Source organism: Oratosquilla oratoria, chromosome 4, assembly GCF_046742065.1.
Source record: "Oratosquilla oratoria isolate Oo_2021 chromosome 4, ASM4674206v1, whole genome shotgun sequence".
NCBI classification, from domain to species: Eukaryota; Metazoa; Arthropoda; class Malacostraca; order Stomatopoda; family Squillidae; genus Oratosquilla; species Oratosquilla oratoria.
The window spans coordinates 42,441,451-42,466,454 of NC_134780.1; the positions used below are offsets into that span (position 1 = coordinate 42,441,451).

General features: G+C 40.9%; 1 protein-coding gene across 4 annotated transcripts in view; it reads right to left on the bottom strand.

Annotated features, from left to right (window-relative positions):
* sno (Protein strawberry notch) overlaps positions 1 to 25,004 on the bottom strand; it is a 111,583-nt gene that overhangs the window by 57,107 nt on the left and 29,472 nt on the right. For 2 of the 4 annotated variants that reach the window (XM_076184093.1, XM_076184092.1), the window contains 8 exons: positions 20,492 to 20,667; positions 18,081 to 18,143; positions 10,644 to 10,709; positions 8,196 to 8,310; positions 2,220 to 2,429; positions 1,940 to 2,097; positions 1,628 to 1,810; positions 1,207 to 1,448 (listed from right to left, as the gene is read on the bottom strand). In XM_076184093.1, the coding sequence (XP_076040208.1) occupies positions 1,207 to 1,448; positions 1,628 to 1,810; positions 1,940 to 2,097; positions 2,220 to 2,429; positions 8,196 to 8,310; positions 10,644 to 10,709; positions 18,081 to 18,143; positions 20,492 to 20,667 (1,213 nt within the window). Of the gene's footprint in view, positions 1 to 1,206; positions 1,449 to 1,627; positions 1,811 to 1,939; positions 2,098 to 2,219; positions 2,430 to 8,195; positions 8,311 to 10,643; positions 10,710 to 17,860; positions 17,900 to 18,080; positions 18,144 to 20,491; positions 20,668 to 25,004 lie in introns of those variants that run through there. The other 2 variants (XM_076184095.1, XM_076184096.1) reach the window with 2 other exon arrangements.

Consider the following 25,004-nt stretch of genomic DNA (forward strand, 5'->3'; position numbering starts at 1 on the left):
GAGAGAAAGAGGAAAAGGACAAAAAGTAGGGAGGTGCTAAGAATGAACTGCTTAAATGAGAAAGAAAAGGAGGAGGAGTACAAGAAGAAGCTGAGAGAGGAGTGGGAGAGAGTGAAAGATAGAGTAGAACTAGGAGTGGAGGAGGAATGGGAAGGGTTCAAGGAGGGAGTCACAAAGTGTGCAATGATGGTGTGTGGAACAAGGAGGATGGGAGCAAATAGAAGGAAGGGTAGTGAGTGGTGGGATGAGGAAACAAAGAAGGCTGTACAAGAGAATAAGCAAGCTTTCACAGACTGGTTGCAAAACAGGACAAGGGAAACATATGAGAGGTACAAAGAAATGAGATGAGAAGTAAATCATATGATAAATGAGGCAAAGAGGAGAGCAGATGTGACGTGGGGTAAGAGTATGACAGAAAATTTTGAAAGTAATAAAAAGATCTTTTGGAAAGAAATTACGGAAGGAAGAGAAGAATAGGTAAAAGGTACAGATGGAGAGATGATAATGGAAGAGAAGGCAGTAAGAGGAAGATGGGCAGAGTATTTTTGGGAGTTGCTAAATGGACGCAGCCCGAAGGGATTTCTCCCCATCTCCTTTTATGCATGGAGGAACGGAGAGGGGGGGCTCGCCAATTTAATGAAGCGGCCTTGCTGTGGATGTGCTGTGCCTTGTGACACTGCCTCTGACCCAGGGCAGTGGACAAGGTGCAGGGATGACCCATCATCCAGGAGGTGCTAAGATGGGAGGGAGGGTGGAGGGGAGTGGAGTGTATTTAGGGATGGAATGGGTGGGAATGATTTTATGCCTTTTTCTTTTTGGCTACCTCCCTTGAAAGGGGGCAAAAGCCTTGGTATATGTATGTATGTGTCTATAAGACAATGTCTTTTGGAGATGACACCTCTCGGACTTTCCACTATACTTACATCTAGTCCTCTCTTTGTTGGTTCATTTGTTAATCTTTCTTCTTTCTCTTTCTCCATTATGCCAAAACTATACCCACTTCAAGAACTGGAAAACTTTATGAGTCACTTCAAGTACCATAGCTTACTCATCACGCTTGCGCATGCGCACGTGTGTGTGTGTGTGTGTGTTCCTGTGGGTGTCAAGAGCTTTCCCTACTCATGAGTGGAATTGGAGGGTCAAAGCCAAGAACTAGCCTTCATAAAAAAAATGTGGAGAATGAAATAAACTTAAAATCTTCCTTACCGCTTTTCAACTGCAGTAACAAATTCACTAAACTCTGGAAAGGGAGTGCCTTTGCCCCACATCCCTAGGCGCACCATATATGCCATGTTTTTAGGCTCAGAAGCTCCCGTCGCTGAGGCATAAACAACCCTCGCTTTCGGAAGCCTGTTCTGTAGTTCAAGTACCGTGAGACCAGTTTTGGTGGGCTTTCCAGATCCAACAGGACAGAGGTTCTTTGCCCGATGACATTCATCAAACACAATCTGCAGTTACCAAAATAAACATAAAATTAAATATCTGGGACTCGCTTTAGTTTATCAAAGTAGAACTATAATCAAAATGAAAACAGCAAATGATCAATGTCTCTACCTTGTGATATTACCTTCTCATTTCTTCTATTTCTGGATTCTAATCTTAATCAACATTAGCCATTACTACTCACACATCCATCGAAGTCTTCACCACACCAATTAAGCAACTGCTTAAGTCTTGTCTTGTACTTGCCCTGACCACTGGCAGATTCACCAATAAGAGCCGAGTAAGTGGAGAAAATCACCCCTTTCTTTACGTTACCATTGATGTCCGAGTTGATCTTTGCATATTTTAGTTTGCTCAAAAAATGCACCTATAAAAATCAGTAAGTATAATTAATAAACATATACAAGTTTAATTTACCTCATCCTTAAAACATTCATATACACAACATATACCTATTCTCATATCAAAATAGGGCTAACATATGAAGAGATCAGACCTGTATATGATTTGATCCAATATCAGATAAGTCTCGCTCTGCATCATACTTTAGGTCATTGGAAACAGACACCCATATAGCCTTCTTGCGTGCCTTCAAGTAGTTTTCATAAATAATACCTGCTATAGTTCTTCCCTTTCCAACACCAGCACCATCCCCTGTAAACCAAAATCCAAAATAAAGGCATGGGCACTTTCCTCAGTACAAAAGTACTAGTTTACTCAGAAATTAACAAATCAAAGAATTTGTAATGTAACAGATTTTTCGATGCAAGACTCACCAACAAGAAAGCCGGCCCTGCTACCATCAGGAAGAAAATGGTCATGCTGTTGTGAAGCATACACAATACTCTCTAACTGTAAGGCAGACAGCTTCCCAGTATCAACTGTGTCTTTTGGAATGGATACAGTATACCAGACATCAGGAGGCTCCACTGAAGACATTGAAGCAGTTTCAACCACCTGGTCTGGATGTTTGATCCCCAACTTTACTGTAAATAAAATAAAAACAGAGAATGAAAGACTGAACCAGATTAGCCAAAATGCAGTCTCTTCCATTTTAGCTAGAAATGTAATGTCTTGTCAATGGAGTTCAATAACACATATCTATCTATATATGAAGGACTTCTTCCCCCTTATAAGAAAGGTAACCAAGTCAAAGGTATGCATCTATTCCCACCCATTACCCTCCCACTTATCTTAGAGCTCCTTATGGATAAGGATCATCCCTGTCTCCTGCCCACTGCCTGGGTCAGTACCTGTCTCCTGCCCACTGCCTGGGTCAGAAACAATGCAGCAAGACACAGCACATCCACAGCAGGGCCACTTCATTTAGACAGTGACCCCCCTTCCCATCCCCTTGAGCAGAAAATAGAGAAGAATGGGAGAAGTCCCTTCAGGCTGCATCAAAATATCATTCATACACAACCATCCTCCACTCAACCCTATCCGCTGCCTTCTCCCTTCCATGCTCAACATTCCCCTCTTGCTCAAAGGCCATTAATGCATACAAGTTTCCAAAATCACTCTCTGCATCTCAGAATTGTGCTGACATATCTGACAGCTCCCTGTTGCTTGCCTTCCCTCAATTCCCTTGGTCTCCCAATCAAAAACCTACAGCCCTAATACAGCAAGCTACAGTCCCCAGGTTCTTCAGGAAAATGAAGCAGCCTTGCTGTGTCTTGTTACATTGTTCCTGACCCAGAGTGATAGGTGAAATGTAGGGATAATCTGTCATTTATTATGAGCCAAGATGAGAGGAAGGTGTGGTGGATGAAATGGGTGGGAGTGGAATTATATCTTTTGACTTTGGCTACCTCCCTGGTAAGGGGGAAAGAGCCCTAGGTATATATATTTATATGTATTTATGTCTGCCTGTATGTAGAACAGTGTATGACAGTACATTCTGTCTTCTAAGTAATTGAGGTGCTGGGGATGTTCATGTCCATTTGGTCAGTAGTGGAATTTGGATAACTGTCATCAGTCTTCTTTGAGTAGTGCCATCCTCTCTTCTCTGTTATGAAACTCAGAGCATCTCCTTGAAACCTGGGCACTGCAGCACACATCACACTACATCTCTCAAGCAACACCAACAGAATGGGGGGATAATACTCAAACATTTATAACAACCTATCACCTAAATGTGAGGGAGGATAGGGAGGGAAATGTAGGTAGTGGGAAGTGCTAAGAAAATGGCTGTGATGATAAAGTGAAGGCAGTTGTTAAGATGACTGAGAGCAGATAAGGCACCTGGTCTGGATGGATGTCATGCAGAATGTCTGAAAAAAGGAGGTACATTGATGGTGGACTGGCTGGTGAGATTATTTAATGTCTGGGGTATTGGCTGCATGTTATTGTGGCAAAGTAGCATGCAGTTGATACTTTAGGGTCTATATGGGGCGCCCCTACGGACCAAAGTCACACATCATTTTGTCTATGATAAGAGGAAAACTCTGTTCATAGAGAAATGATGACACTTTTATACTACAACTGTCCCCCCTTGTTGCTGTCCTGTACCATTTCTCTGAGTATTCATTTTCTGTTTTCGCCGACCCTGTGGTGGGGGAAGAGAATGCTACCACCAAGTTTTCCCACTTGAGTCGAAAAAGGCGACAAAAAAGGGACGGGGGATGGGATTAGGAGTTCTACTACCTGTAGCCCCGAAAGGGGACATTCCTAAAAACAAAAGAAAATGCATAAGAGGGTCTGGGAGTTTTCCAACCAGTACCCTAAGGTTTGGGTCTTTTAATGTGCGTGGATGTGGTACAGATGAGAGTAAGAGGGGAAGAGATTGGCAGTATGTTTGTGAAAAGAAAGATGGATGTGCTAGCTTTGAGTGAAACTAAAATGAAAGGAAAGGGCAACTGTGAGTTTGGGAGTGTAGCTGGGAGGTACTCAGGAGTGAAGAGGGGACGAGGAAGAGAAGGGGTGGCTATACTAGTAAGTGAAGAGATAAGTAAGCGGGTAGTGGAGTGGAAGGAGGTTTCATCAAGGTTGATGTGGATGAAGGTGAAGCTGGGAAGGGAGATGTGGGTTTTTGTAAGTGCGTATGGACCTGGTAGTGAGAAGAGCGTAGAGGAAAGGGAGGCTTTTTGGGTAGATATAAATGAGTGTATAGAGGGATTAGGGAGAAATGTCAATGTAGTTGTATTGGAAACGAACCAATAGAGGGAGTGATTGGGAAGTATGGAGTTCCCGGTAAAAATCATAGTGGAGATGTGTCTTGAAAGAGAGTTGATGATAGCTAATACAGTATTTAAGAAGAAAGTCAAGCATATGTACACATGGGAGAGAGTGGTGGATGGAAGGGTGGCAGATAGAGCATTAATGGACTATATAGTGGTGACCAGGAGTATGGTAGGAAGAGTTAAGGATGTACATGTTCTAAGGGGAGAGAGCGGGGGAATATCAGATCATTTTCTGGTGGAAGGTAAAATGAGAGTGGAGAATAGGTGGAGAAAGAGGAAAAGGACAGAAGGTAGGGAGGTACTTAGAGTGAACTACTTAAATGAGGAAAAAAAGGAGAGTGAGTTTAAGAAACTGAAAGAGGAGTGGGAGGGAGTAAAGGATAGAGTAGAACTAGGAGTGGAGGAGGAATGGGGATGGTTCAAGGAGGGAGTCATAAGGTGTACAAAGATGGTGTGTGGAACAAGGAGGGCGGGAGGAAAAGAAGGAAGGGTAGTGAGTGGTGGGATGAGGAAGCAAAGAAATGTGAAGAAAAGAAGCAGGCATTCATAGATTGGCTGCAAATTAGGACGAGGGAATAGTATGAGAGGTACAAAGTAAAGATAAAGGAAGCAAAGTGGAGACCAGATGTGAAATGGGGTAAGAGTATGACAGAAAATTTTGAAAGCAATAAAAAGATGTTTTGGAAGGAAATTAAAAAAGAAAAAGGAGGCGAATCAAGTAGAGAGGAAAAGGTAAAAGGTGCAGATGGAGAGATGATAATGGAAGAGAAGGCAGTGAGAGGAAGGTGGGCAGAGTATTTTAGGGAGTTGCTAAATGTGAAGGATAGGGAGGGAAAGGCAGTTGCAGTGGGAAATGCTAAGAAAATGAGAGTGATGAGTGAGGAAAATGGAGGAGAAATAGGGAAGGATGAAGTGAAAGCAACTGTTAAGATGATGAGAGCAGGTAAGGCACCTGGTTTGGATGGATGCCATGCAGAATGTCTGAAGAAAGGAGGTACAGTGATGGTGGACTGGCTGATGAGGTTGTTTAATGTTTGTTTGAGAGAGGGTAGAGTGACGGAGGACTGGAGGAGTGCCTGTATAGTTCCGCTTTACAAGGGAAAGGGGAACAAGTGTGAGTGTAGTTTCAGAGGGATCAGTTTGTTGAGTGTAGTTGGGAAGGCATATGGGAGGGTCTTGATTGAGAGGATTAGGAGAGGAACAGAGGGAGTAATTGGTGAGGAACAGTGCGGGTTTAGGACAGGTAGGGGTTGTGTAGATCAGATCTTTGTGGTAAGACAGATATGTGAGAAAGCTATAGGAAAAGGTAAGGATGTTTTTTGGGCTTTTATGGATCTGGAAAAGGCTTATGACAGGGTAGATAGGAAGGCACTGTGGGAGGTACTGCAGATATATGGGATAGGAGGAAAGCTGTTAAGAGCAGTCAAGAGTTTTTACGAGAGTAGTAGAGCTTGTGTTAGGATTAGAAATGGAGAGAGTGAATGGTTTGAGGTAAAGGTGGGACTTCGTCAGGGATGTGTTATGTCACCCTGGCTGTTCAATCTTTACATGGATGGGGTGGTGCAAGAGGTGAATGCAAGGGTAGTGGGTCAGGGGTTGGAGATGATTAAAGAAAATGGAGAAAAGTGGGAGGTGAGCCAGCTGTTGTTTGCTGACGACACTGCACTTGTAGCAGGATCAGAGGAGGGATTGAGGAAGTTAGTGACAGAGTTTGAGAAGGTGTGTGAAAGAAGGAAGCTGAAGATAAATGTGGGTAAAAGTAAGGTGATGAGATGTACAAGGGGAGAGAGTGACAGCAGGCTGGAGGTGAGCATTAAGGGTGAAAGACTGGAGAAAGTGGATAGTTTTAGATATTTGGGTGCGAATGTGGCAGGAAAGGGAGGAGTGGGGGTGGAAGTAGAATGTAGATTGAGAGAAGTGATTAAATGCCTTCGTGGATTGAAAAGTGTAATGAGAAATAGACATCTGGGAATGGATGCTAAGAGGAGGTTATATGAAGGAGTGATTGTGCCAACAGCATTGTACAGGGCAGAAACATGGAACATGAGAGAGGAAGAGAGGAGTTTGAATGTGTTTGAGATGAAATGTCTGAGAAGTATGATAGGGGTTACTAGACTAGATAGAGTAAGAAATGAGGAGGTGAGGAGGAGAACAGGGGTGGAAAGGGAACTGGGAGATAGGGTTGATGAAAGGGTATTAGGATGGTTTGGACACATGGAAAGAATGAGTGAAGAAAGATTAGTAAAATAAGTATGGAAGGCAGAGGTGGAAGGAGTGAATATGAGGGGGCGTCCTAGGATGAGATGGATGGATGGGGTGAAAGGGGCATTACAAAAGAGAGGAATGTCTGTAGAGGAAGGACGGGAGAGGACAGAAGATAGGGGTGAATGGAGAGGGGTTGTGTATAGATGATGTTATGATGCATGAGGGGGAGTGGGTGGGGGGAGGTATGTGTGAGAAGAAAATTGACGCAGCCCAAAGGGATTTCTCCCCATCTTCTCCTTTTCTGCATGAGGGGACAGAGAGGGGGGGGGGGGGGTCGCTGAATTTATGAGGCGGCCTTGCTGTGGATGCACTGTGTGTTGCGACACTGCTTCTGACCTAGGGCAGTGGACAGGATGCAGGGATGACCCATCATCCAGGAGGTGCCAAGATAAGAGGGAGGGAGGAGGGTGGAGGAGAGTGGAATATATAGGAAATGGAATGGGTGGGAGTGGTTTCTATGCCTTTTTCTTTGTGGCTTCCCTCCATGTAGGGGGAAAAAGCCTTTGGTATATGTATGTTAAGAGAGGGCAGAGTGCTGGAGGACTGCCTGTATAGTTCCACTTTACAAGGGAGAGTTGATGATAACAAATACAATGTTTAGGAAGAAAGTCAAGCATAAGTACACATGGGGGAGAATGATGGATGTTCAGGTGATAGATAGGTCTTTAATGGACTATGTAGTGATACCCAGAAGAATGGGAAGATTTTTGGATGTACATGTTCTATGGGGAAAGAGTGAGGGAATACCTGATCCTTTTTTGGTGGAAGATAAGTTGAGAGCAGATGATAGATGGAAGGGAGAAGACAGAAGTTAGGGGTGAGTGGAGAATGGTTGTGTATGGATGATGCTGTGATACATGGAAGGGAGTGGGTGAGGAATGGAGAGGGAGGGAGTATGTTTGATATTTTGATGCAGCCTGAAGGGATTTCTCCCCGTCTTCTCTTTTTCTGCATGAGGGGACAGAGAGGGGGGTTGTGGATTAAATGAAGCAGCCTTGCTGTGGATGTGCTGTGTCTTCCTACACTGCTTCTGACCCAGGACAGTGGATGAGATACAGGGATGACCCATCATCCAGGAGTAACCAATAAAAGAGGGAGGGAGGGAGGGAGGGGGGTGAATGGGAGTGGCGTATTTGGGAATGGAATGGGAGGGAGTGGATTGCCTTTGACTTTGGTTACCTCCCTTGTATGGGGAGGGGGGAACCCTTGGTATATGTATGTATATACCAATAGGCTTCTTCCCCCTTATAAGGGAGGTAGCCAATTATAAATAATAGCCTTTAAAATGGTTTTCATCAAACTTACATTTCGATGGCATGTAGTCTGCATATGTTTCTGCAACACCCATGGCATCATCTTCCTCCTCTACCTCCTCTTGAGCTGGTTGAGCCAACATTAGCGGATTCATTTGCATCCCCATCTGCAAACCAAAGCAAATACTTAGAAAACTCGGTCAAAGATTACAGCAACTGTGTCAAACCATTTGTCAATGAATGACATAAATGTGCAGAATATCATACATGCAAGTTCTGAGTTGTGTTAAAGAATTCTTGGAAATTTAAAAAAAAATATAGTCCACACTGCAAAGCAAACAAAATTTAAACATACTAGTATGTTCTCACTTCCTCAATGCAAGTCACATACACAAACACGCACACATCACTGTTCAACATTCATATTTATATTGCCATAACAATTATGGAAACCCTGAGGCTACAAATCAATTCTAATCAAATATATTCCTTTCCCAAGTCAGTTCTTGCTTCCAGGCATTTCTTCAATAATTTTTTATTTGCTCCTCATTATTCTCAAAACAAAACCATTTACAGTCGAATTGAATGTCAAAACTTAACAAAAAAAATAAATAAATAAATAAACAAAAAGCAGGACAATCAAACGTAAGACACAATAAATTCATAAGTAAAATAACAAAAACATAAAACCACTTCAGTTACTAAAATGGCAATAATCTGAGGTATCAAATGTCAACAATAATGCACCTATCTTAACACCTACTACACTGACAAATAAAAACTAACATTTAATTTAAACATGGAAAGCCTTAGCAGACATTCACTATTAAATTTCAGCAACATTAAGTTTACAATAATAAAGCTCGTGTTATCTATAACAAGAATTGTGCACAATAGTGATTGCCATCCATGCTGGCACACTAAACCACCCATCAGCTAATACAGCCAACATAGGTTTTCTTACAACCAAAAGAATATGGCACATGTATAAAATCCAACAAAAAAGTCACATCACAGACTGACAGAGAGAGAGAGAGAGAGAGAGAGAGAGAGAGAGAGAGAGAGAAGAGATAGAGAAAAGAGAGATAGAGAAAAGAGAGATAGAGAAAAGTATAGAGAAAGGAGAAGAAAAGAGAGACAGAGAGAAAAAAGAGGAGGGAAATAAGAGATAGGAGAAGAGAGATGAGAGAGAAGAAGAGAGAGAGGTGAAGAGGGGAAGGGAGGAAGAGAGGGGTATGGTGGAAAGAAGGAAGAGAGGAAGAGAGAGAGAGAGAGAGAGAGAGAGAGAGAGAGAGAGAGAGAGAGAGGGGGGGAGGGGAGGGAAGGAGAGAAATGAAGAGAGGGAGAGAGAGACAGAGAGAGGGGGTGGAGTGAGAGAGAAAAGGAGAGTGTGAGGAGAGAGAGAGAGAAAGAGAGAGAGAGAGAGAGAGAGAGAGAGAGAGAGAGAGAGAGAGAGCAGAGAGGGAGGAGAGAGGTAGGAGAGAGGTAGGAGAGGGGGAGGGAGAGAGAAAGGGGGAAGGAAGAGGAAGGAAGGAGAAGGAAGAGGAAGGAAGGAGAAGGAGAAGGAAGGAGAAGGAAGGGGAAAGGAAGGGTGAAAAAAGGTGAGAGGGTGAGAGTTGAAGGGGGGAGAGTCTGGGACAAAGATGATGAAAGTAAGAAGATAAGAGAAAAGAAATGGGAGGAGAGGAGTGACAGAGAAGAGAAATGAGAGAGATGAAAAGACTAACAGAGAGAAGAGAATGAAAAGAGATGAGGATGGAAGGGAAGAGAGGGAAATGGAAGAGGAGTGTGGAAGGGTAGAAAGGGGAATGGAAGGGGAGGGGGAGAGAAGGTGGAAGAGGAGGGGGTGATAAAAAGGGAGAAGGGAAAGTGATAATAAGGAGGGAGACAGACAGGAAGAGTGAGAGACAAAGAAGGCCCAGTTCAGTCTGGTTAGCAATGGGAACAGAATGTCTCAAGCAATCTTGTGAAGTAAAGAGTTACCCCAATGTATGACACACACTCTTAAGAGTTCCCTTCAAAAAACGGAACCACCTAACAGGCTTGACCCAAGCAGAATAAGAAGTGACCCCCTTGGGATTTTTTTTTTTTTTTTTTTCTTTTTTTTTTTTTTTTTTTTTTTTGCCTCTAAATTTGATTCCTCACTTATAAATAACTACTAGACACAGTTCAGGCACATTCCTTATATACACAATACTGAAATAACAGGATTCCTTTTCATCCTTTCTAGTATCTATCTTCACATAAATTGGGTTAACACTTTAATTAACAGCAAACCAAAACCTGATGTAATAATAATAATAAAAAAAGACATGTCCACTCCATTCTAAATCCATCCTATCAATACCCATCTTTGTCATCACGACATACTGAAGGCCGATCACAATTACAGTCAATACCATAAGTAGCAGCAGCAGCTACAGCAGGAGCAGTGGGGAGTGCAGCATTGAGTTTAGAGAAGGGCAGCATGGCATGCAGGTGTGTGGGGTGTGGGACTTACCATATGGGGTTGAGGGGGTGGTGGTGGGGGAGCATAGTAATTCATCAATTCCATGAAGTTAGCCAGCTACAACATGGGGAGGAGGAATCCATATTAGAATCCATCAGTAATAAACCTGGTGACCCTATCATCATTCCATGGCAAGCTCAAGAGCACGTAGGTATAATCACAACTTTTACCCTTGAAAAATATACACTTGACAAATACACAGCAACTGACAGATATCATTTACGACTTTGACAGACAGCAACAAAGAACTCCACATTCAAACGTATGCTATTTACAGGGATCCCTGTACTGTACATCTATCAACCATGGTTAACAGGACTGCTGCACATGCAAAATGACCACTTGATGCTCACATGCAAACAAAACAGACCAATAGTGCCAATCCTACAATATCCAACTTGAACAACAAGACTTCAAATAATCTTCAGCACATATGTAAATATCATACCAGGATGACATAAATTGACAATAACATGTTAATATCATGAATATGTAACTTTTATAATAACGTAGCTTTTGATCACTAATGTGACGTATCTATATTCATTCTATCAACATTTGAGTGCAGAAGCTTCAGTGTGTATATTCACCAACATCAGCATATAAAGACATTAGTGTTCATTCTCAGCTTGTATATAGTAGAATCCTTCTTATAGGAGACTTTAAATAGTTCCTTCTGGGTATCACAACTAAATAATGTTTAAAACCAAAAATTATTTTACATATCTCCATTTGCATAAATGAGACAATTATTTTACCACTGTCATACACACAAGAATATGCATAAAAATAGTCTTCAGTAACCACACTTACCAATGTAATAAATAACAATAGACACTGAAATCCAATTTTTTATGAAGGACCAATGATGGATACCCACAAATGGTGGTCTTCCAAGTCAGACATCAAGGAGAATTGTCTCCCAGTCTTCTAAATCCACAAACACCTTCACCTCTATCTGGAGAGCTGACACCTGGTCTCCAAACTAACATGAAGACTTTATCAACTGTATTTTCTCCACCTTCCCACATATCAAGAGCTGATAACTGGCAACTGTTCTCCTCCTACTCCTACAAGCTAATAACTGTGATACACTTCCCACACTTATACAACAGAGACAACAGTCCAATGTTTCTTCCCAGAGAGATTTACGAATGGGCCCAAAGATGCCAGCTATTGTGGGGCTGTGGATTTCTAGTCAGTGAAACTCAAGGCAACAACAACCGGCCGAGCAGGTTCGGGCATCGTTACTTGCAGCAAAAGTTGAGGGGATGGCAGTTCGAATTCTGCCACTGGTGAAGTTGAACCAAGGGCATGGTTCATTAAATTCCACGCTACAAAGTCCTCTATGAGGGGCACCGTCCTAGCCTTTCGATAGGGGGAGTTTGTGACGTTAAACCATATCATTATTATTACAATTATCATTCTTATCATTCTGTGATGCTCACTGGTCAAACAGTTTAAAGTATCACTACTTGGATGCGAGGTCAAAATGGAGGCAGATAAGAATCCTGGTGGCAGAAAACAAATTCGTAGGAAGGGCATATTACATGAAATTTATTGCTTCAAAAAGACCTGTTAGGTGGCACCGTCCTAAACCTCTTGGGGGGGGGGGTTTAGTTTGTGATTTTAAACCAAATCTTTGAATCATTGACTTTTTTTTTTTATAGTTTTTGTTTGTACTGAATTACCACAGAAGACACCCAACATATCTTACACTACCAACACACCCACTTCAGCCAACCTAGAACCTGTGGGTCTACTGCAGGAGATCCTAGGCAAACAGATTGATTAAGACAGTGTGTGTACATACATATATCAAAAAGACTTTTCCCTTTAAATGGGGGCAGTCAAAGCATAAATTCATCCTGCATCCACCCAAAACACATTCACTGGAATGAATGAAAGACTTCCTGAAAGACCAATACACAACAATAGCAGAAAAAGATATCAGGATGAAGGGGAAAAACTGAAGGATTTCCACAACGGTAAGTATTGGCACTCCTAATGCTCTCAATTTACATGATGGATGGAATGACAAGCTACAATTATGTTTGCAGACAACACAAAGACTATGAGAAAAACAGAAAATAAATCAATCAATCTGTTGACCTGCTTCTCTCACCCATGGCCCTAAGGAAACAGGTGAGTCACTGGTTGAATCCCAGTCATTAAAACATTTCGCGGCATTGTCTGGCATAATCAAGAGTAAAACTGTAGTAAAAATTGCTTATGTCTTCAGTGTGGTGGTAGCATCTACAGCATTTAGAGTCTACTGCAAAGCCAATTCTGTGATGTTACTGTTTCAGTGTAATATGGGGACTTAAAACATACATAAGTCAGTGCTATTCCTGATTATCTTGACAGCAAACTGGGCTGATCTCTGGTGTCATATATAGAATTTGGAAGCCTATAAAGGAGTTTTATTTTGTGATCTATGTGTATGTGTTCCTATATGGAGGTGTTGTTCTGGGATACTGAGGACAAGCACTTGAAAATATTTGATTAACATGTGACTAAAATAACTTTCATGCTACATATGACTATGTGTGATATGGTGTGAGGGATGGGTTGGTTCAAGGGCTATCTTACGAAACAGTATACCTATCATATTCATATGCTGTTCTAGAGGAGGGGTGTAATTAGTGAAAAAATTGGGTTTGTATGCATGCACACTCACTCCTCTATTTACCAGGCTAAATGGGAGAAAATTTGGTCCAGGATTACCAAAAGTCCAGGGATTGCAAAAGTCTGACCTCGTTTGGGCCCCATACCACTGACAGATTTTTAGCAAATTTTGTCCAGATTATACCCACATTGTCTGGCAAATATCTTGATAGTCTAGACCCTATCATCTAGGGTGCATTTTTAGTTTACCTCTCAGATATCAGGATGTATTTACCTAATTGTATCTTATGGGAAGGGGAGCTATGCTCGTGGTGTCCCATCTGTGCGTCTTGCAGTATCTAAATTGTTCTTAAATTTGTGTATGGTTTTTGCATACACTATGTGTGGATGTGTGTGTGTGTGTATTGATGTTCTATTAGTTATTTTCAGTGCAGCAAGTTATTTTCATATTTTGTTTTTTACTGTCTATAGAATGTCCATTTTCTTTCATCGTATAGCCATGTGTATGCACAATTAAGTGTAGTTCTTATGAGCTGTTTATATACTGTAAATGGATTTATGGATAATTCTATACGTTTTTAGTTCTGCACAAAATTATCTGCCTATATATTTACAGCTGTAACTGTATCCACATCTACGTGATTACAGATACCTCTTAATTTAACCATTTGGTTAACACGTCTTTGAAATAACACAAAATTTCAAGTGAAAAATAGACAAGTAAATTACACACACCATCATCGAATAACTATTTCTCATATTTTTCATTTCCCCCACACCTTTATTGTTTCCTTCACAACATAATCTCTCCATTTCCTCCAGCCTTTCACCCACTCACCACAATAATCATTCTTTGTACATTTGACCACCTTTCTTTTGCCTAAATTAATTTCAGCTATCTCCTCTCACATACCCTCTTCAACTCTAGCACTGCTTCAGTGTCTCTCTGATCCAGTGATAAGTGCAGTGTTATGAACAAACTGGCTCGTCTCCCATTTCCCTCCACCCACCCTCTCTAACTTTGAACTGTTGTCTTGCTTCTTTGCATTTACCACCCTCACCACCCCATCTTCATTGGGTGGGAGTGTATTTATGCCTTTGACTTTAGCTACCTCCCTTGAAAGGGGGAAAAAGCCATGTACCACCCCATCTATACACAAACTGAACAACGATGCTGACTAAAAAACCTAGGCTCCACATTCAACTCGAAACACTCACTCTATTTCCTACCCTCACACAAATATTACGTTTACAAATCCCACAATACCTCTCTCTATGTTGACAATGTTACATCCATTTTCTAAATCCACAAAAGCCCGAGACATTCTTACACTTTGCCCCCCCCCCCCCCAAAAAAAAAAAAAAAAAAAAAAAAAAAAAATGCACACCTACAACAAAAATCTGGTCTATGTTTCCTCTTCCTTCCATAATAGTACACTACTTTTCCCCCAAATACCCCTTCTGTTCCCCTTCTAATCCTTTTAATTGGGGACCAATGGTGGGTACCATGTGTGATGGTCCTGCAAAATGGATAGTGCATTTTCAAAACCCCTCAATTTTTCACACAAGGAAAACTAACAACTGGTGACAGAAATAAGTCCCACACCAATACAACACAGACATCAGTTCAAAATTTCTTCTCAAAGAAATGCATGGAGGACCTGGCAACTGCCTGCTAGCCACTGTGGTCCAGCAGGTTTTTCCACTTAATAAAACATGATGCAATAATCATTACTGGCTGGTTGACATGCCTTGGCTGACTACTTCCCTTGTGAGGGGGAAGATTATTCTGAACTTCTCACATGTTTTCCATTTCTTCTTAGCAAATTATCTTCATATGTTCAATTCTCTTTTGTCACAACTGCCCCACCTCTTTATTCCACTATTTGCTGCCTCTCCTTCTGTTCCTACCCATTCTCCTGAACCTACATGCCATCTCGTGTACTTTAGCACTTCCTCCTTGAAACATCTATTGTTCCCCTACATGTTTTACTTTATCCTTCACTACATTGCATACTTCTTTCAGTTTCTGTTTTCCTTTTTTTTTTCCTTCTCACTCAATTTGCTCACTCCCCACACCTTTAACCTCCCCCTCACTTAACCTCAATTTCTCTACTATTAAGACAACGATTTGACCATCCCTTGCTCTCCCCTTGAATACATTAAATCCAGAACTCTTCTACTCCTCTTCTTGGGTACCACTACATAGGCCATTATCGCCCTCTCAATTATCTTCCCACTCACCACCATGGTCTATGTAGATTTATGTTTGTCTTTCATCTTAAAATGCTATCATCAATTCCTTTTCAATATACATCCCTCAGCTATTATCCCTTCCTCCTGGCACTTCATTCTTCCCCATTATTCCATCAGCCCACCTTCTACTCTAACTTAACCCCTTCAATATGGGCCAAAATCTCGCGGGCAGCATTAGCTGCCAGACATGCGATGTTGCATCATAATACTCGCATTATAAAAAATAAAGTCACCGCTGTATTAATCGTTTTCTCTTTCACCCGTGAATTTTGATAACCATAGAAAATATGATGAAGCCAGTTTACAGAGTATGGGGGTCACGCAGGTACAACTAGAATAATCATAATCAAGACGCCGACATCGGCATCCTCGCGTACCCACTTGCTCCTCATGACGCCTATGTAGGCGTCACCGTATGGAAGGGGTTAAGATCCTCCAACACCAGTATATTTACATTCCCATCAACATTCTTCACTTGTTTAAACCAAAACACTTCCCTCATTCTCGTTTTTCTCACTGAGGTTCATATGAACTTGTACCCATAATTCCCATCACAGTTTCATCTTTACCAAGATCTTCAATGACACTTTTCTCCCCCACACTTACCTATCATTAACCAACTTTAATTTATGCAATATCTGATTTCTAATATACTTATGTAATATCTTAACTATGTGTAGTTTCATGAAACATAATTTTTTCATAAATTAAGAGGTAACTGTATTTGACATTGCAAACAAATGCCATACAATCCCACAATATAATTATTCCTAATACCCTTTTTACACTATAAATCATACCATACAAAATCAAAATCTGACACACATTGAAAACTAATGAGATAGCATATATATAAGCACATTATTGTATCACACTGACATGCATGCACACAATTTGAAACACCAATCAAAACCTATATGCTTTTACCCTCCCATTTTAGCACCTCATGGTTAAAGGGTCATCCTTGTAATTGACTATACTGCTTGGGTCAAAGGCAATGCAGACAGACACAACACTTCCAGCTGTTGGGCCCTGCTGTGGAAGCACTATCTGCACTGTCTTTGACCCAAGCAGTAAGGTAGAGACATGAATGACCTTCCAACCAGAAGGTGATAAGATGAGAGGGACAATGACTGGGTTTATGGACAGGTGCGGGATTGGTATTGGGTGGGTGTATGCTTTGACTTGGCCACACAAACACACACCCTTTATTAGGGAAACAGAGGTCTTAAGTGTATGTACATTGAGCATTGAGATGTATTATGAGGGGGATGTCTGTTGAGGAAGGAAGGGAGAAGGCAGATGGGGTGAGTGAAGAATGGCTGTGTATGGATGATACTGTGATGCATGGAAGAGAGTGGGTGGGGATATGGAGAGATAGGGAGTGGGATGAGGGGGGGGGGGGGTTGCTGATTAAATGAAGCAGCCTTGCTGTGGATGTGCTGTGTCTTGCTGGATTGCTTCTGACCCAGGGCAATGAGTGAGATGCAGAGATGACCTGTCATCCAGGAGCCAAGATGAGAAAGAGAAGGAGTGGTGGTAAATAGGGGTAAAATGGGTGAGGATGAAATGAGTGTGAGTGGAATTTATGCTTTTTTGTTTTGGCAACCTCCTTGGTAAGGGAAAAAAAAACCCTTGGTATGTATGTATGTATGTACATTTGAACTAGCAAAAAATGTGGAAGGCAAAGATGAGTGGATTGAACTTCAGGGGAAGACCAAGAATGGGATGGATGGATGGGGTGAAGGGGGCCTTGGCTACAATGGGATTGTCTGTCAAACAGGGAAGGGAGAAAGCAAGAGATATGTATGTGTGGAGAGTAGTTATGGAGGTATTTCTTTTTGTTTGCTATGTAAATTCTTGCAAGAATGAGGGGTAGGAGGGTGTCATAATGTAATGAAGCAGTGGGGATAGACCAGCTTTGGCTTTTGGGCTTTACTATGGAAGTGCTGTACCTTGTTGTATTGCTTGTGACCCAGGCAGTAGGAACAGGTATGATCCTTCATCTACAAGGAGCTAAGGTACAAGACACTACAATGGTTGTTGGATGGATATGGAATGGGTGAAGGGTGAGTGTATGCCTTGGCTGGGCCACTCCCTTATAAGGATAAAAATACATTTTGGTGTATGTATTGTTTGCATGTATATACACATATGTACCCACAAAAATTATTAACCACACACCAGAAACATGCAAAGAATCATAATCTATTGTAAAACTGTTATGAAGCTTCATTAGAAAGACAAGAATGACCTTTATGACAAGATCTAATACCCATAGCACTGGTCTATTACTGAAAATAAATATTTACCAACATACATACCAGATACTGTACTGAGAACACAGCAAGCACTACACAACATTCACCTAGAAATAACATTTACAATATAATAAATACTCACTTCATACCATACTACATTTGCATGCAATGATTGCAAATGCATGAGCAACACACATCCAACCACCTCACCCTGACTGCACAAAAGCTATTTCCAGCATTCAAACAGCATGATCACTATAATGCAAAAGTTTTCTGAACTCACCCCAGGATAAAGGCCCATCAGCTTCTGCATCTGGGGTGCTCCTGTGGCTGACAGCTTCATTGCCTAAAAAGGTTTCCATGTAATTATAGGTACCATCCAAGTTGCATGGTCTTCATTGAAAGTTAATTCAATAAAAACATCCGTAAAATATAAACTTCATGTACTTATAGTCTGAACATAAATGAAAACAAAAATCTTACTTTGTAAAAAATATATATCAAAATTAGGGAAAAGGTTAATATTATTGGCATATGACTGCAAGGAAGCACATATGCCCCATAACCATGTTTTAAATCTTCATTATAAAAATACACATTGTAATCTCATTTAGAACATGTACAAATGGTATCACATAACACTCTTCTATCATTATTATTAAAATCAATGAAGAGCACTTCCTAGTGGTGGTCCTGTCAAATGGATGTCAGACAATTATCTCCCTATAACCCATTTTCAAAACCTAACAACCCCTTTACCTCTACCTGGACCAAGCCAAGGCTTTATGAACTTCAACTGTTCTTCATCCACCTTTTCACACAAGGAGAGCTTACAAGTAATGGCTGTTCCAAAGGATTACAAAGGAGGAGCATGCCAACAGGAGACCTTTGGGTCCATCAGTTTTATGGCTCGCCATTGTACTTTTTCCAATCTGTCAATGTCTTTAATGAGTCCCTCGTCCTACTACTATAAACTGGTAACACAGAAAGAGTCCCACTGTAATGCAACACAAAGAATAAAAAAAAATCTTCCCTAGAGAGAATGAAGGGGAGTAGGGGTGAGGGGGGTCACTAAAAAGAAGCAGTTGGGGTGAACCAGCTCAAACTGATAAAGAGTGCTGCTGGATTCATGTCTGGTGGCTGGGTGCTTGATCATTCCCCTTATAAGGGGGAGACAGCCTTTGGTATGTATGACCACTATGTAAATAATCATTTACATAGCTGAGTGATTGATTATAATCAATCAATCAACTGGTTGCCCCAGATTTTTCTTGCAGGAGAGCTACAGCTCCTAGGTAACTGGTAACAACCATCATACAGGGACATAAGTCACCCAGAAAAGAAATATTGTGTTATTGTCTAAGGATTGTTAGTGTGGGGTATTGTAGAATAAGGTGCTCTGTGTCTTCTGTTTGATGGTTGAATCTATAGCAGCTTGATTCTGTGGCTAGGCCTATTCTGTGTTGATACTGTTTTAATGCTGGATAGTGCCCTAAATGCAAGTATGCTACTGTGGTTCTTATTTCTCTTCACAGGGATACTTCTGTAGTGCTAATGTCTGAAATTTGTTGGTTGGTTGCCTACCTTAAATAAAGATGTTTGGAGTCTACCTTTGTCTCCTTCAATTTCTAAATCTACTCCATACAGTGCCATGGACACAATAATTCCCTCTGCTTTCACCACCAGGTACTCATTTTCCATGACAATTTTCTTCCTTCATTCAACCAATTACCACCCTCTCCCATTGTATGTCTCATCATATTACCTTTCCCCATATATACTTTTAGTTTCTTTCTCTCACATACACTTCCAAGTTCCACCAACTTCTTCAGTCTGTCCTCTGACTCCGTTATAAGTGGTGTCATCCACAATTTTGTGTTTATACATAAACAGAATTATTCAACAAAAGTTTGGAAGAGAGAGAGAAAGAGAGAGAGAGAGAGAGAGAGAGAGAGAGAGAGAGAGAGAGAGAGAGAGAGGGAGGGAGGGAGGGAGAGAGGGAGGGAGGGAGGGAGAGAGAGAGAGAGAGGGAGGGAGGGAGGGAGGGAGAGAGAGAGGGAGGGAGGGAGAGAGAGTGGGAGGGAGTGGGAGAGAGGGAGTGGGAGAGAGGGAGTGAGAGAGAGAGAGAGAGAGAGTGGGAGTGTGGGAGAGAGGGAGTGGGAGAGAGGGAGGGAGAAAGAGAGAGAGGGAGTAAAATAGAGAGAGAGGGAGTGAAATAGAGAGAGAGGGAGTGAAATAGAGAGAGAGGGAGTGAAAGAGAGAGAGAGGGAGTGAAATAGAGAGAGAGAGAGAGAGAGAGAGAGAGAGAGAGAGATAGAGAGAGATAGATAGAGAGAGAGAGAGAGAGAGGGAGTGGGAGAGAGGGATAGAGGGAGTGGGAGAGAGGGAGGGAGAAAGAGAGAGGGAGTGAAATAGAGAGAGAGGGAGTGAAATAGAGAGAGAGAGAGAGAGAGAGAGAGAGAGAGAGAGAGAGAGAGAGAGAGAGAGAGAGAGAGAGAGAGAGAGAGAGAGATTGCAGTTAGGGTGGGTGTTTCTCTCTCCCTCTCTCTCTTTTCCATAAGTATGGGCAGGGTACAGGATGTCACAGTACACCTCTCCTTCGGATGTCTCCTTAGATTCCCCACCAATGTAGGGATACCCGCAGTGTAGGGTGACAGACTGCAACAAACTATTCATAAAGTTAGAAATACATACCTGCTGTATCATAAGCTGTGCTAGGAAAGGGTTGTTGGTGTCTAGACCTGGTCGCATACCCGCCATCAAAGACTGCATATACCCTTGACCTGCTCCAGGCATTTGGGGTATTCCTGCGGCACCCATCATGCCCAGTCCCGCCATGCCTGCCAGTCCTCCACCAGGCATGCCCATTGCTGTAAAGAAATTGTCATTAATGATTTGTTGCAGTCAAAACGTATATACATATGCAAACACATACATACATACATATACCAAGGCTATTTCCCCCTTACAAGGGAGGTAGCTAAAAAGGTAAAGACATAAAATCATTCCCACCCATTCCATCCCTGAATACACTCCACACCCCTCCACCCTCCCTCTCATCTTAGCACCTCCTGGATGACGAGTCATCCCTGCATCTTGTCCACTGCCCTGGGTCAGAAGCAGTGTCGCAAGACACAGCACATCCACAGCAAGGCCGCTTCATTAAATCGGCGACCCCCCCCTCTCCGTCCCCCCATGCATAAAGGAGAAGACGGGGAGAAATCCCTTCGGGCTGCGTCAAAATTTGCTCACACATACTACCTCACCCCCCATCCCCCCACCCATTCCACCACATGCATCACAACATCATCCATATACAACCATTCTCCATTCACCCCTGTCTTCTGTCCTCTCCTGTCCTTCCTCAACAGACATTCCCCTCCTCCCCAAAGCCCCCTTCACCCCATCCATCCACCTCATCCTAGGATGTCCCTTCATGTTCACTCCCTCCACATCTGCCTTCCATACCTCTTTTACTAGTCTTTCTTCACTCATTCTTTCCATGTGTCCAAACCATCCTAATACTCTTTCATCAACCCTATCTCCCAACCCCCTTTCCACCCGTTCTCCTCCTCACCTCCTCATTTCTCACTCTATCCAGCCTAGTAACCCCCATCATACTTCTCAGGCACCGCATCTCAAACACATTCAAACTCCTTCTCTCTTCCTCTCTTATGTTTCATGTTTCTGCCCCATACAGTGCAAACATACCAACTCTTAATGTGGATCTTTCAGCATACCCTTCAATAACACATTTAAAAATTCAAACTAGTCAAATTCTTCTGGCCTCATCTTCATAGTTTGCATGAAGGAATGGAATGATTTTTTAAGTTGGTACAGTGTTTCCTGCCCTTCAACATCTTCCTGACTGACCAAGGCAAGGAAATGACCATCAACCTTGAGAGAAGCCCCATTACATACTTAAAAGATAGTACTCTTCTTCATTACTGTCTGGGTTATAATACTATATATATATATATATATATATATATATATATATATATATATATATATATACAAGGGAGGTAGTCAAAGTCAAAGGCATAATCCACTCCCATCCATTTCATCCACACATACTCCACTTCCATTCACCACCCATCCCTCCCTCTTTTCTTGGCTTCTCCTGGATGACAGGTCATCCCTAAATCTTGCCCACTGCCCTGGGTCAGAAGCAATGTAGCAAGACAAAACACATCCACAGCAAGGCTGCTTCAATATATATATATATATGTGTGTGTGTGTGTGTGTGTGTGTGTGTGTATTTACCTAGTTGTATTTTACAGGAAGAGGAGCTATGCTCGTGGTGTCCCGTCTTTATATCTCATTTTATCTCAACTATCTTTAAATTCATGTATTGTTTTTGCACACACACCACTTTCTCATCTAACTTGTTCCAACTATCTATTACTCTATGAGGAAAGCTGTTATTTTTCAGATCTCTTCTATAGCTGTCTTTCTTGATTTTCTTTCCGTGTCCTCTTGTATCTCTATCATCCCATTTTATTAGATTCTCTCTATCAATAATTTCTATGCCTTTCATGATTCTGTAAATAGCTATCAAATCTCCTCTCTCTCTTCTTTGCTCTAGTGTCTGTAGCTCAAGTTTTGCTAGCCTCTCTTCATATGATAGTTTTGAGAGTGTTGGTGCCAATTTTGTAATTGCTCTTTGTATTCTTTCAAATTTTTTTTATACATTTTTTTGTACTTGGTGACCACATCGTTGCTGCATATTCCAATCTTGGTCTTATCACAAAGATTAGAATTTTCTTCACCATTTCTTGATCCAGGTATGTAAATGCCACTTTGATTCTTATCAAATTATAAGTTTCTCCAAAAATTTTATTTATATGTTTCTCAGGTGACATATTATTCATAACAATGACTCCCAGGTCCTTCTCATTTTCTACTTTTTTTATTCCTTCTTCTCCCAATTTATATGATCCTGTTATTCTGTTTTTGCTTTTTCCAAATTCCATTATACTACATTTTTTAGTGTTGAACTCCATCTCCCACTTCCTACTTCATTCCCATACTTTATTTAGATTACTCTGTAGTGATTCACAATCTTCTTCCGTGTTCACTATTTTTAAGTTTTGCATCATCTGCAAAGAAGCTCATATAACTTTCAATTTCTTCATCCATATCATTAATATATATAGCAAACATTATTGGGGCCAGAACTGTTCCTTGTGGAACACCACTAATTACTTCATCCCATTTTGAGTGTTTGTCTCTTATCACTACTCTTATTTTTCTTTCTTGCAAAAAGTCTTCCATCCATTTAAGCAGTTTGCCATGTATTCTTCCTTCAGTTTCTAATTTCTTAAGCAACTTCTTATGTGGTACTTTGTCAAAAGCTTTTTTTAGGTCTAGAAATGCACAATCAGCCCATCCATCTCTTTCTTGTATTATATCTATTAGCCTTGAATAGAAACATATTAAATTGGTGACGCATGATCATCCTTGTCTGAATCCAAATTGCCTTGGATTTAGCACGTTGTTTTCTAAATATTTTACCCATCTACTTTTGACAATTCTTTCACAAATTTTTGCTATTGTACTTGTTAGAGAGACTGGTCTATAGTTGCTAGGGTCTTCTTTATTTCCCCCTTTATATATAGGTACTATATTTGCTTTTTTCCAATCTTCTGAAACTTTTCCTTCTTTCAAGGAACTGTTTGTTATGCTATGTGATTTGTCTGCCAGTTCATTCCTGCATTCTTTCAAAATCCAGTTTGCTATTTCATCTGGTCCATGCGATTTTCTGACATCCAGATTACTCAAGTGTTTCATTATTTCATTCTTTGTTACTTCTATTTCTTTCATAGGGGGGACTTTCTCTTTCCATTTAATCTCTTCAGGTTGTATGTTCTCCCTTGTAAACACTGATTTAAAATACTTGTTCATAATTTCTGCCATTTCTATTTCCTCTGTGTATTCAACTCCTTGTCTTAATTTCTCCAAATCTTGTTTGTTTTTCAGTTTGTTTACAAATCTGTAAAATAATTTTGGTTGATCTTTACATTTTTCTATGACATCTTTTTCATATTTTCTCTTTTCCTCTCTGCACCCTTGTACATATTCATTTCTATAACAAGTATATATTTTCCATTTTTCAGGTCTTTTGTCTTTCTTCCATCTGGTCCAAGCTTTATCTCTTTTGTCTTTTAATTCTCTACAACTTTTGTTGTACCAGCACTTTACATATTCTTTTTCTTGTTTTTGTCTTGGGACATACTTTTCCACTCCTTTTTTATAAATTTTTGTCAAAATATTCCATTTCTCTTCCACTGTTGTTTCTTCTTTGTATATTCCTTCCCAGTTTTCTTTTTGAAAGAATTCTCTTATTTTATCAAAGTTTGTTTTTTCATACATCATTCTTCCTTTTCTATATTGTTCATTTCTTTTCATGTATTTTTCCTCATTTAGTTCCAGTTCAATCAATATGTGGTCACTTTTACTTATTGGTGTTTTATATTCAATCTTTTCCACTATTCTAGGTTCACATGTGATTATTAGGTCTAGTCTCGATGGTTCTTCTTCATTTCTATACCTAGTGTTCTCCTGTATCCACTGTGTCATTGTATGGTCAATAATCATATCGAGTAGAACATTTCCCCATGAGCCGTCTCCACCCTTTACTGTCATCTCTTCCCAGCAGACTTCTTTGCAATTAAAGTCGCCCATCATAACTATTCTTCCTCCATCTTCCATTATCTTATTTAATGTTATCCTTGTGTCTTCTAACATACTTTTATCTTCACTCTCTTCCCACAAGGCTGTTTTTGGAGGCACATAATTTATCACAAACTTTCTGCTCTTCTTATCTCTGTCTTCCACTTCGATCAGAATCATCTCTACTGTATTCTTTCCATATGTGACACACCTCACATTTATATCCTTCTTAGTCAGGAACATAACTCCACCCCCTTGTTTTGTCTCTCTGTTTCTAATCCAATAATTATATGCATCATGTCCTACACTGTTGGGTGGTAGTGGACCTTTTAATTTCGTTTCTACAATTCCCATTATGTCTGGTTCTTTGTCCTTCAGATATTCATTCAGCTCATTCAGTCCTGTTATTAATCCATCTATATTTGTGTAAGACACTTTTAGTTTTCTGCCACTTCCATTGTATTCTCTGTTTCCCTTTTGTTTTTCTCTAGTATGTCGATTTCATTATTTTCATATTCACTACTCTCCAATA